The 11,246-nt window shown below is 60.2% G+C and overlaps 1 protein-coding gene across 2 annotated transcripts; it reads left to right on the top strand.

The window, feature by feature from the left end:
• The first annotated feature begins 2,585 nt into the window (after positions 1–2,585).
• On the top strand, positions 2,586–11,090 carry UBTF (upstream binding transcription factor). Of its 2 annotated transcripts, XM_026867597.1 has the most exons (17): positions 2,586–2,783; positions 3,077–3,160; positions 3,864–4,019; positions 4,775–4,839; positions 5,471–5,591; positions 6,074–6,184; positions 6,494–6,627; positions 7,076–7,217; positions 7,562–7,603; positions 8,389–8,502; positions 8,696–8,851; positions 9,320–9,475; positions 9,696–9,806; positions 9,895–9,983; positions 10,194–10,383; positions 10,608–10,655; positions 10,875–11,090. In XM_026867597.1, exons 1-17 carry the CDS (start codon positions 2,628–2,630, stop codon positions 11,073–11,075), a joined length of 2,076 nt encoding a protein of 691 aa, XP_026723398.1. In that variant the 5' UTR covers positions 2,586–2,627; the 3' UTR covers positions 11,076–11,090. The 2 variants fall into 2 exon arrangements, with proteins under 2 accessions (XP_026723398.1, XP_026723399.1); XM_026867598.1 differs by lacking the exon at positions 6,074–6,184 and having other exon boundaries at positions 5,471–5,600.
• Positions 11,091–11,246: the final 156 nt, after the last annotated feature.

The following is an 11,246-nucleotide window of genomic DNA, read 5'->3' as shown; positions in this document are numbered from 1 at the left end:
GCACAAAGAGGTGCTGCTTTTGCCGTTCACATCTGGGCTGCATTAAAAGCCAAGCCATTACCTTGGGCCTCCGGCTTCCAGACCCTGGGATGACATCAGAGGTTCAGCTTTTATTGGAAAAGGGGGAGGAAAACAAGAAAAAAAAAAAAAAAGGGATATTTTATTTGGGGCAGCCTGCCTGGGCAGCAGGGTTCTGCTACCCCAGCACCTCAAAACTCCCCGGGTGCCCCCCAAACCCTGGAGAGCTGCATCCAGCCCCTCTCACCCCTCCCCGGTCCCCCCGTCTTCTCTCCCTCGCCGCAGTCGGTTTGTTGCCCCGAGCGAACCCGGCTGGAGCACGTGTCCTTCGCCGGGTCTTTAGATGGATTTAATTACACCGGGGCAGCTTTCCTAATATAGACCCGGCCTGGGCGATGCCAGGAGAGCCGGGGATAAATCGGTCCCAGGGCACAGACAACCCCATTCATCTTGGCGGGTAAACTCTGCAATTCCGGCGATTTTTGGCAAACCCCAGCCAGAGGGAGAGGGGATGGAGGGATGGGGGAGACTAAGCGTGGGGTCCCCGTTGTCCCCACCCCGCTGCTGGCGAGGGACTGGGGAGATTTCTGCAGCTTCTTACATGTTCCTGTGGGCTGCGGTTATTTTGGCTGTCTGCCGGCGGGGGGGTCACGCAGGGCCAAAGGTTTCGAGGCGTTCCTGTGTTGGAGGGGGGTGTGTGGAAACTGAGGCACGGGGCTTGTTGATGGGGGTGGGTTTGGGGTGTGTCTCATCCCCTTCTTCCTCCCCACTTGATTTTTGTGGCCGTGCTACTTTCAGTTATTTCTCTTGATTTATGCAAGTAAAGTCAGCACCAGCTTTGTGGCCCGATTCTACCTTGTTGGTTCTTGCCTGGGGAGGGGGTGTGTGCGTGTCTGGAAAGTGGATGAGAAAAATAAGAGAAAATCTGGGGCCTGGTGCGCCCCCCGGTCTGATCTCCCCTCGAGGCACTGTAGGGGGTGGGGGTTTACCATCTCTTTTCCCCCTTCATGATGTTTTGGGGTTCTGAAGCTGGGAGTGTGTGGAGACGTGTCCCGAGCTGCCGGGCTCCCTGCTTTATGGGGGGGCTCTTTCCATCTCCCCCTCCCCAATTAATCCCTAAGGGACCTGGTGAATTAACTGCAGAGATCAGCTGGATCCCAAACTGCTCCTGCCTCGACCTCCCAACCTGACAGGTCTGGGAGGTGAAGTGGGGTGGGGGGACCAGTCCTGGCTGTGCTCCCCGTGTCCTTTAACGTACCTTGCTCGGATTTGGGGTTCGGGGGGGCAGGTGTTGCCCTTCACTGGACTGAAGCAGAGGCAGGAGGGAGAGATGGTGGTTTTGTGCCTCTTGAGTTTGAGCGGAGGGAGAACCGCAGCTGGGTGTTTCTGGGGGCTTGTTTTCATTCCTGGGGATGGAGGGAGAGAGATGCTCCCCTCACAGCCCCGACCGGCTGGGCTGGCCCCATCTTGCTGGGATCTCCGTGTCCCTCCAGCGGTTCTGGACGCCCCAATCTTCTCCCGGCAGTGACGTGGGGCACGGGGCGCTGCGGAAAGCCGGTCCCGTGCCGGGGAGCCCCTGGGCTCGGGTGCCTGTCCTGGGTTGAAGCAGCCGGGGCCGTGTGGGTGTGACTCGGGGTTCTGCTCCTCCAGCCCGTCCCCGGAGACCTCTCTTTCCGCTCCCAGGCCCCGCTGCTTTTCCCCAGGGCCACCCATCTTTGCAGAGCACCCACGGCTCCTCTCCCCAGCTGGCGGGGAAGCTTGGGGAGCCTGGCAGAGGAATTACCCCGGCGAGGAAGCAGCCCCGAAGTCGGTGCTGGGTGGGGCATTTGGTGCTGGGGTATCCTGCCTGCTGCCTGCCCCAGCACGGGGCTGCTGCCCATCCTGGCCCCCCCAGGTTGCTCCAGGCTCCCCAGCTTTGCTGTGTGTCCATCCCGGCAGCTTGTCCTTACGGGAGTTGGGAATGCTCCTCCCGGCAGCTCGGGGGATGTTGGGGTGGCGTAACCATCACCCCTGCGGCGTGAGGGACCCTGCTGTGAGACTGGGGGTCTGTGGTGGACTCACCCCCCCCTCCCGCTTTGTGGTCTCTGAGCTTTGACCTTGGCAGAGGTCAACATGGAGCTAGGTCCCAGGTGATGGCAAGGCTCTCCGAGTTGAAGGAGAAGCAGCACTGGGGGGGTTTCCCATTGCTCTGGATCCATCTTTTCCACTTAGAAAGTGGGTTTCCCCGTTTCCTCCCTGTCTGGAGAGCACGTCGCTCCCGTTTCGCTCTCGTGCATAGGAAATAGCCCTCTGCTCCCGCGAGGCAGAGCCCTCGCCTTATCTGATGGCGTAGTGGGATGAGCGAGTCTCTCTGGTTTGCACCGAGTGGATTTTCTAGCTTTGCCTGGATTGTTTTGGGCCCGTAGAAAGTTGCTCGAGGGTGATGGAAACAGCCACGGCCCTTTGATCTTTAATCTTGAGAGGCAGCATGTGGAGATGACGTGTCCCGGCGTGTGTCCGGAGCTGCACGCCGGGAGCTGTAGTCGCCGTGTCCTGCCGGGAAGGCTGCCTGCCCCTCGCTGCTGCTAAGCCTGTTTCTTTGCTGCTCAGACCGCTGGTCTCAGGAGGACATGCTGACTCTGCTGGAGTGCATGAAGAATAACCTGCCCTCCAACGACGGGAGCAAGTTCAAAACCACCGAGTCCCACCTGGATTGGGAGAAAGTGGCTTTCAAGGACTTCTCGGGCGAGATGTGCAAGATGAAGTGGATGGAGATTTCTAACGAGGTAACCGACGGCCGCACGGGGCTTGGGGGGGTGGGTTACACCAGAGGGACCCAGCATCCCGCTGACCTCCCAGGGCTGTTTGAATCGCTTCAGTTCATCACCTCGAGTCCTCGGCCCTTAGTGCCGACACCATCCTGCTGCCGCCGGTGTCGCAAACCCCTCAGAGGCGCTGGGACGGGTTGTTCGCGCGGTGGTGTTACGAAACCCTGTGGGTTTACGCCGTGGCGAGCGGGGATCTGCCCTGTACCCCATGCGCAGCCTGTTCACCTTTGTGGTCCTTCATTACCCCGCAGGTGAGGAAGTTTCGAACTCTCACAGAGCTTATTATGGACGCTGAAGAGCACGTGAAGAATCCTTACAAGGGCAAAAAGCTCAAGGTATTGGGGCAGGAATTGCGGTTGGTCTCTAAGGGGGGACCTCACCCTTCCCTGGGATGAGGGGCTGTCACCCATGTGGCACCCTAGACCCGTGTGGCTCTGCCACCGGAGCCCCTGCAGGCACCTCACCACCCGTAATCCCCGCGGCCGGCTGCCCAAGGCTCTGGAGGCCGCGGGCTCTGGGCCCGGGCCAAGTCCAGGGTACATTTAATATGGCCGGCTGTATTGCTGGCAGCCTGCGTCCAAGTTTAGCACCCGGGACGGGGGGGGCCGGGAAGCCGCCGTCCTATTCCTGGCCTGCGGGGTCGGGTGGGGTGCTGCTTTCGGCAACGCAGCCCCAGGGCAGCCGATGCTCTTGCCGCTGGCCCTCCCCGGGATGTGGGTCCTGTCCCTCCTGCCTCAGTTTCCCCTCTTGCAGCACAGCTGCTCTGTGCCAACAGCTCTGGATGGCTGGAGGCTGCTCCCGAGATACCCGGCGCTGGGATGTTGTAGTTTCTGGGCAAGGGAGCCCTTATTCCCTGCGTTTTCCCCCCCTTTGCCTGCAAAGTCAGGCTGTTCCCATGTCACTGGATCGCTAGTGGGACTGGATGGAGGCAGGTCTCCCCCCGTAGCGGGGGGAGCTGGGAGCTGGTGGGGTTTGGCTGTGCCCTCTGCAGTGCTGCCGGCTCCGCACTCAGTGTCTGCTGCTCTGCTGTCTCCCCAGAAACACCCTGACTTCCCCAAGAAGCCCCTGACTCCCTATTTCCGCTTCTTCATGGAGAAGCGGGCCAAATATGCCAAGCTTCACCCCGAAATGAGCAACCTGGATCTCACCAAGATCTTGTCCAAGAAATACAAGGAGCTTCCTGAGAAGAAAAAGGTACGAGGGGAGTCAGCAAGCCCCTTTCCACTTGCGTGCCTCTGCGTGCTGAACTCTGCCTGCCCAGTTCTCCCAGTAAAACCAGCAGAGCCCAGCCTCTGTGTGGCGAGGGTTTAATCTGGCTCTTGACGGGACAAAGCCAAGTGCTTCTTTAGTCCGGTCAGACCAGTAAGACTTCCTTTCCTTTTCCTGTCCTCTTTCCCAGGATCTGTGGGGTGGAGGCTGGCTGGGTCTGTCCGTTGGTCCGTCTCTCCCAGACGGACCTGGATGGTGACTTTGCTGTTGGGTGGATCCGTGTTTAGTGCTGGGGTTAAATCACACACCCCGCCGTGGAGGGCTGGAGGGGCAGGCTCTGCTCTGAGCTGTGGGAGGTGCTGGGCAGGGAGCTCCCCATCCCACCTCCAGCTCTGGAGGCAGCCGTGGGCTTGGCCAGAGCCCAGGCAGGGTTTTGGGGTGCCCCAACTCTCAGTCTGGGTGGATTTGCCACCAGCAGGAAAGGTCCAGGGCACAAAGTCCTGCTGTGCCCTCTTGCCCAGGGCTGTTGGGGTGCAGGCAGATGGGGGCAGATCCTGTGTCTGAATCCCTGGGCAAGCTGGAAACCCTCAGCTGGGAGCTGCAGGACCAGTCTGAGAGGCTGGAGAGCCCTCGAGTCCCTTTGAGGGAGGTGGGGTGCCCAGTCAACAGGGATGTACCTGCCCGCCTGTTCCCTGGTGCTGACGTCCCTCTCCACCTCCCTGGTGGCTTTGTGTCCCCAGATGAAATACATCCAGGACTTCCAGCGAGAGAAGCAGGAATTTGAGAGGAACCTAGCGAGGTTCAGGTGAGCGGGCAGCCCCTCTGTTTCCCCAGGCCCCTCCAGGCAGACCCAGTCTCTCCTCCTGCGTGTAGCTCATGGAGGGAGAGTCCTGGTGAGTGCTGCAGCTTGAAGGCAGAAGGGAAGGGGGGATGCTGGGGGAAAAAAAAAAAAAAAGCAAGGAAAAGGTGTCTGAGGTGTCTGAGAGCAACCCTCCAGCTGGGAGACTTGGCAAGGGGGAGAGAGCAGAGGACCAGCCACGCTCTGGGGGTCTGCAAGGAGAGGACAGGAGTCCTGCCACCGGTGCTGTTAAAAGCCGAACCGACCCCCCCATTCCCCCCAGACCTTCCCTTCAGACACGGTCGCTGTGTCCCAGGTGGGTCCCGGCGTTCCGGTGACCCGCTGCTGCTCCAGGGACTCAGCCCAGCCCAGTGCATTAAAGGGGATGCACATAGCTGGTGCTCCACAAAGAGAGGCAGACTCAAATCTCCCCTCAAACCCTCCTATTCCTTTTGGGGACACACCCCACACACCCCCCCCTGCAGTATCTGAGCCCTGCAGTGACAGTTACCCCTCAGCAGGGAGGTTTAGAGGGTGATCTCCTTCCACCTGCAACCTCCGTAATGCTCTCCCTTCCCTACCTCCCTGCCGGGTAAAGGGAAGATCACCCGGATCTCATCCAGAACGCCAAGAAATCCGACGTCCCTGAAAAACCCAAAACCCCCCAGCAGTTGTGGTACAACCACGAGAAGAAGATCTACTTGAAAGTGCGTCCAGATGTGAGTACGGTGGGTGGGAGTGCGTGTGAGTGTGAGTGTTGAGGGGTGCTGTACCCCGCTGCTGGGGGGAGAGGAGGGGGAAACAAGAGAAGCATTTTAGGGGGGGGAATGGGATGGAAGACACCGCTAGAAGCTCCCAGCAGTCTGGATGGAGGTAAGAAGGGACTCTGCACATCTGGAAGAGGCTCGGGGACACAGACCCCACGTTTTGTCTGAAGTTGAAGGGGTGACCACAGCCTGAGGCAGGGCAGGAGAGATTTCCAGCACAGACATCCACCTCTGGCCATGCCCCACACTCGCACGCACCCCCTTCCCCGGCCACGAGCTCAGCTCACAGCCACCCCACGGCCCCAAGCCGGGTGCCGCTGGGACAAAGTGGCAGGCACACTATTTTTGCCTTTTTTTACTTTTTTTTTTTTTTTTCCCCTCTTCTTTTTTTGGATTTTACCCCTCTGCCCTCACCTCTGGCTTTGGGTTTTCAGGCCACCACGAAGGAGGTGAAAGAGTCGCTGGGCAAGCAGTGGTCTCAACTCTCGGATAAAAAGAGGCTGAAATGGATTCATAAGGCCCTGGAACAGCGGAAGGAGTACGAGGTAGGGAGCAGCCTCACCCGTTCCCCCTCCACACTCGTCCCTACGTTCACTCTGAGCCACTCTGCCTCCCGGCTGCAGCCGCCGGCGGCTAGCCAGCCTCACCCGATAGCCAGCATGGGGGTTCAGCCAGATCCCTGCAATTCCCTAGTGAGTCTGAGCCCTGCCTCCTCCAGCAGTGTTCAGGGAAGGGAGAAGTACCCCTGGGGAGATGATTAGGGTAATGGTTGGCTTCTCTTTTCCTCCTCCTCCGGCCCCCAGCCAGGCGGGGATCGGAGCCCCTCTGCTGACGGCTCTCCCCGTCCTTTGCAGGAGATCATGCGTGACTACATCCAGAAGCACCCCGAGCTGAACATCAGCGAGGAGGGCATCACCCGCTCCACCCTCACTAAGGCCGAGCGCCAGCTCAAGGACAAGTTTGATGGACGACCCACAAAACCACCTCCGTGAGTCCTCTCCCTCCCCGTCTGGGTACGAGGGGTCCGTCTCTCTCTGAGCTCTCACTTCAGGCTCTTGGCCAGCTTGGGTGGGCGCTGGTTCTTTTGAATGAGGAAACTGGGGCTCTGCCTGGCGTTGAGAGGCAATCCCCAATCATTTCTGGGACCGTGGGCATGGGCTGTCGATGACCCCATTAAGTTGGTCCTTAAATATACATTAAATAGATATTTGCAGAGAATCTGAGCGAGGTTTACAGTGATGCTGCGTGCTCTGGGTTAGGGGTAATCCAACCCCTTGCTTCCCTAAAATGCAGCCACCTCTGGCACAGCACTTCACTGCCTGGTGCAGCGGCAACTGGGGGGGGTCTTGGGGGGCTATTAGCACCCAGTCAGCTCCGCTGAGGGGACTTGAGCGGGGCAGGTTGTCCCTAATGCTGGATCTCCCCGTCGGTTGCAGGAATAGCTACTCCCTGTACTGTGCAGAGCTGATGGCCAGCATGAAAGACGTGCCCAGCACCGAGCGGATGGTGCTGTGCAGCCAGCAGTGGAAACTGCTCTCCCAGAAGGAAAAGGACGCGTACCACAAAAAGTGTGATCAGGTGAGCGGCTGAGGGTGGACAGACGGGAGGACAGGCAGATGGGCACCAGTACTGTGGAGAGGGAGGAGCAGGATGGGAGACCTTGGGCTACAGATCTCGCTGGAAATGAGCTCTTCGCCCTTCCTTGGTGCCTGTTTGTTGTGTTTTTTTTTTCTTGACCACCAATTCTCCCTGAGGTCCTTGGTCACCTCCCTTGGTCCTCGGTTGCCCCAGTTCACGAGTGTGGGACCAGCAGGTGGTCAGGGTGGAGGGTGCTGCTGCTGAGGGGGCTGAGGCTGGGCCTGGGACTGCACGAGGCCGGGATGGGGATCGTTGTGTAACCACGTGTCTCCATCTCCCTCCAGAAAAAGAAAGACTACGAGATTGAGCTCCTCCGCTTCCTGGAGGTGAGTGGGGTGGGGGTGCCTGAGCCATCGGGTGCTGGAGACCCCAAATGTGGGGAGGGAGCCCTGGCCAGGGGCTGAGATGGGTTAAACAGGCGCTGCCCTGATGCTGCCCCTCTTCTACTCCCTCCAAAATGTGGCTGGGCTCAGCCGTGGGTGCTGTGCAGAGATGTTTGCACATAGTCTGGACCCTTTGCCCCCTACCTAACCCACTGCCTTCCAGTTGGGCACTGGGAGGTGGGGATGGGTCCCCGTGGCCGGGAGGGGAAGCTGGGGGGTGAGCTGGTGCCGGGGGGGGTGGTTGCTGTTGGCGCTGTGGTTGTGCAGGCGGCAGCGAGTCTTTCGCTTCCTTCCCTTGGCCGGGGCGTAGGCTGGGGGGGAGCTGCGCCGAGGCCGTCCCAGCATCGTGCTTGGCCCCGGGCGGACGTGACGTGGCCCCGGCTGTGTCTGCGAGGGCAGGGGGTGGAAAAAAAAGGGGTGCACTCAGATCCGGGCACCTGCCTGCCCTGCCTTCAGGGAGAGGAAGCAGATGAGACTGAGCCGAGGAGGGGACAGAGCTGGGGAAGAGGAACGTTGCCTGGCGAGGTGGGGGTGACACAGGCATGGGGACCGCCCAGGCTGTGCACCCAGGCTTGCAGTGCCCGATGTTGGCCCTGGCTGGGGTGGCTTTTGGATCAGGACAACTGAGTGCATTAATTCCCTCTCCTCAGTGTCCCTGTTCCCCGATTGCTTCCAAGCCTCGTTAGCATCGGGCCGTCTAACCGTGTCTCTCCTCCTATGCCACCCAGAGCCTGCCCGAGGAGGAGCAGCAGCGGGTGCTAGGTGAGGAGAAGATGCTGGGCAGCAATCGGAAAGGGGCGACAAGTCCTGCATCCAAAAAGTCCTCACCAGAGACCGGCAAGGTGAGAGCAGCAACTGAAGAGACGGGGCAGCGCGTGCCAGAGACATGGGATGGGGCTGCTGGTCCCTCGGGGTGCTCTGAGGGGCTTGTTTCTTGGTTCTTTCACCGTGGTTCTACTGGGTTGGAGGTTACCAGTGCGAGGCAGGTCCCTCTGTGAGCTCACCCCGACCCACAGCCCCGTGTCCCTCCTGCAGGCCAGCTCAGAGAAGCCCAAACGGCCCATCTCTGCCATGTTCATCTTCTCGGAGGAGAAGCGGAAGCAGCTGCAGGAGGAGCGGCCGGAGCTGTCAGAGAGTGAACTGACCCGGCTCCTGGCCCGCATGTGGAACGACCTCTCCGAGAAGAAGAAGGTCGGTACCGTCCCTGACACTTCTCCTCCATCCCTGTTGCTCCTTTGGGCATCTCCAGCAGCCTAGAGGACGCTGCCTGTCCTTGTCCTGCTGTTCCTCGTCCTCAGGCACTGGAGCTGGGGGACAGTTGTCCCTAGGAGCATCACAGCTCCATCAGCCATCACCTAGGCACTGGTGTTGGCACCCATGGGTGCTGCCGGCCATGCCCTCTCCCCTCTTGTGACCTGACGGGTCAAAACTCACAGCTTAAGAAGCCTCGGAGGGTCCTTGGGCCTGAATGATGGTTTTGCTGGTGGGGGGGCGAATCCTGAGACTTGGATGTGGGGCTGCCACTGCTACCATGGGGACAGCCCCGGGGGAAGCCACAGCATCCTGCTGCCTGCCCTCCTGGTGCTTGGTGGCCAGGGGCTTGTGCCAGGTGGCCAAGCTGTCTCTTCACCCCCACTGCGCCCCCTCCACCCTGCACAGGCCAAGTACAAAGCGCGGGAGGCGGCGATGAAGGCGCAGTCGGAGAAGAAGCACGGCTCAGATAAAGAAGAGCGCGGGAAACTGCCTGAGTCTCCCAAGACGGCCGAGGAGATCTGGCAACAGAGCGTCATCGGGGACTACCTGGCTCGTTTCAAGGTGAGGGGTGGGCTGGGAAAGGGGCTGGAAGGGGGATCATCGCTCCAACCAGCAGGAATCACGTTGTGCCTTCTGCCCTGCTTTCACACCTGAGGTGACAGGTTGGGGCTGGGAGCCCTGGGGGGGCCGGGGGTCGCAGCAGGGGAGCGGGTGCCCCGTGGTCAGAGCCAGCGGCAGCACCCTTGGGTGCTAAAGTGTCACGGGGCTCTCTGTGCCACAGAACGACCGGGGCAAAGCGCTGAAGGCCATGGAGGCCACTTGGAACAACATGGAGAAGAAGGAGAAGCTGATGTGGATCAAGAAAGCGGCGGAGGATCAGAAGCGATACGAGGTGGGTCCCTGCTCCTTCCTGCCCCTCACCGGGCCCCTGTGGCCAGCGCTGCCCTGTCTCCCTGACCCCTCTTTCTCCTCTGGCTCAGAGGGAGCTGAGCGAGATGCGGGCCCCTCCATGCTCCACCAACTCCGCCAAGAAAATGAAGTTCCAGGGAGAGCCGAAGAAACCCCCCATGTGAGTGCCTGGGGTCTGGGCTTTGAAAAATTGGATCTGGCTGGGCAAGGGGAGGGCTGGTGCAGAAGAGCCTGGAGCAGCCTCGGGGTGGAGGGAGTGTGGGCTGGACCACGGTGGGGATGGGTGGTGGTTACTGCAGGCTGCTTGTGGCCACCTTGGTTCTCCGTGCCCAGCATCTGATCCGGGCTCTGCGCTCCCCCCTCCTTGCAGGAACGGTTACCAGAAATTCTCCCAGGAGCTGCTGTCGAACGGGGAGCTGAACCACCTCCCGCTGAAGGAGCGGATGGTGGAGATCGGCAGCCGCTGGCAGCGCATCTCCCAGGGCCAGAAGGACCACTACAAAAAGCTGGCGGAGGAGCAGCAGAAACAGTACAAGGTGCACCTCGACATCTGGCTCAAGGTGAGGGCCCGGCCCCGACGTGTGGTGACGGGCACTGGGATGCTCAGGGGCCGGTTGTTCTTGGGGACGCTTGACATGGTTCCAGCTGAGAGCTTTCCTCTGGGAACCACCATCTCCAGACCCTTTTTTTGGCACTTTATAATTTTAAAATACTGTATTTCGGGAGGGGGTGCCCCATGCTCGAGTCCCTCCCTGCGCCCTGACTGTCTTCCCTGTCTCCGCAGAGCCTCTCACCCCAGGAGCGAGCTGCCTACAAGGAACACACTTCCAACGTGAGTATCCCCCCAGCGCTGCCGTGGGGAGTGGGCTGGGATCACCCTGACTGAGATTAGGCTGTGTGGTAGATGAGCTGAGCTCAGGAAAACCCCTCAACGGGATTCACCCCCATAGCAGCTGGCAGTGGGGTTTTCTCTGTGCCGGGCTCTGGGAAGGAGCCGAACTCGAGCTCTGCAGCTCTAAAAGGGTTTTGTTTTGTTCCCCCCTCCCTGCAGAAACGCAAGAGCATAGGGAAGATCCGGGGTCCCAACCCCAAGATGAAGCCAACGATGCAGTCCAAGTCGGTGAGTGCGCGACCGCCGTGCTCCGTGTCAGGGACACCCAGCACCCTCCTCCCTGGGGGGGGTGTCCCGGGGGCACCCAGACCTCTTGTTGGAGGTGTCCCCGGTGCTTTCTGCTGCCTGCCCTCTCCTTGAGACAATCCACCAAAGGCCCCTCCCCACATCTGTGCTCAAAACCCACCCAGGTCTGATTTTTGCCCCCCCGCAGTTTATGACATCCCCTTGCACCCGCTCCGGGGAGCTTTTTTGGGGCCGTTTGTAACATAAATGGGGAAAAGTCTCCCAGGCAAGGTGTTGAGTAGAAGC

The sequence above is a fragment of the Athene cunicularia genome, unplaced genomic scaffold, assembly GCF_003259725.1.
Source record: "Athene cunicularia isolate RWA unplaced genomic scaffold, athCun1 SCF_89, whole genome shotgun sequence".
Lineage (NCBI taxonomy): Eukaryota > Metazoa > Chordata > Aves > Strigiformes > Strigidae > Athene > Athene cunicularia.
This window is presented reverse-complemented; position numbering and strand designations above follow the sequence as displayed.

Bases quoted from the DNA above. Each gene is read 5' to 3' on its own strand.
- UBTF (XM_026867597.1), top strand. From the start codon at position 2,628: ATGCTGACTCTGCTGGAGTGCATGAAGAATAACCTGCCCTCCAACGAC. The intron at 2,784-3,076 runs GTAACCGACGGC...ATTACCCCGCAG, and splicing joins GGATGGAGATTTCTAACGAG to GTGAGGAAGTTTCGAACTCT. The intron at 4,020-4,774 runs GTACGAGGGGAG...TTGTGTCCCCAG, and splicing joins AGCTTCCTGAGAAGAAAAAG to ATGAAATACATCCAGGACTT.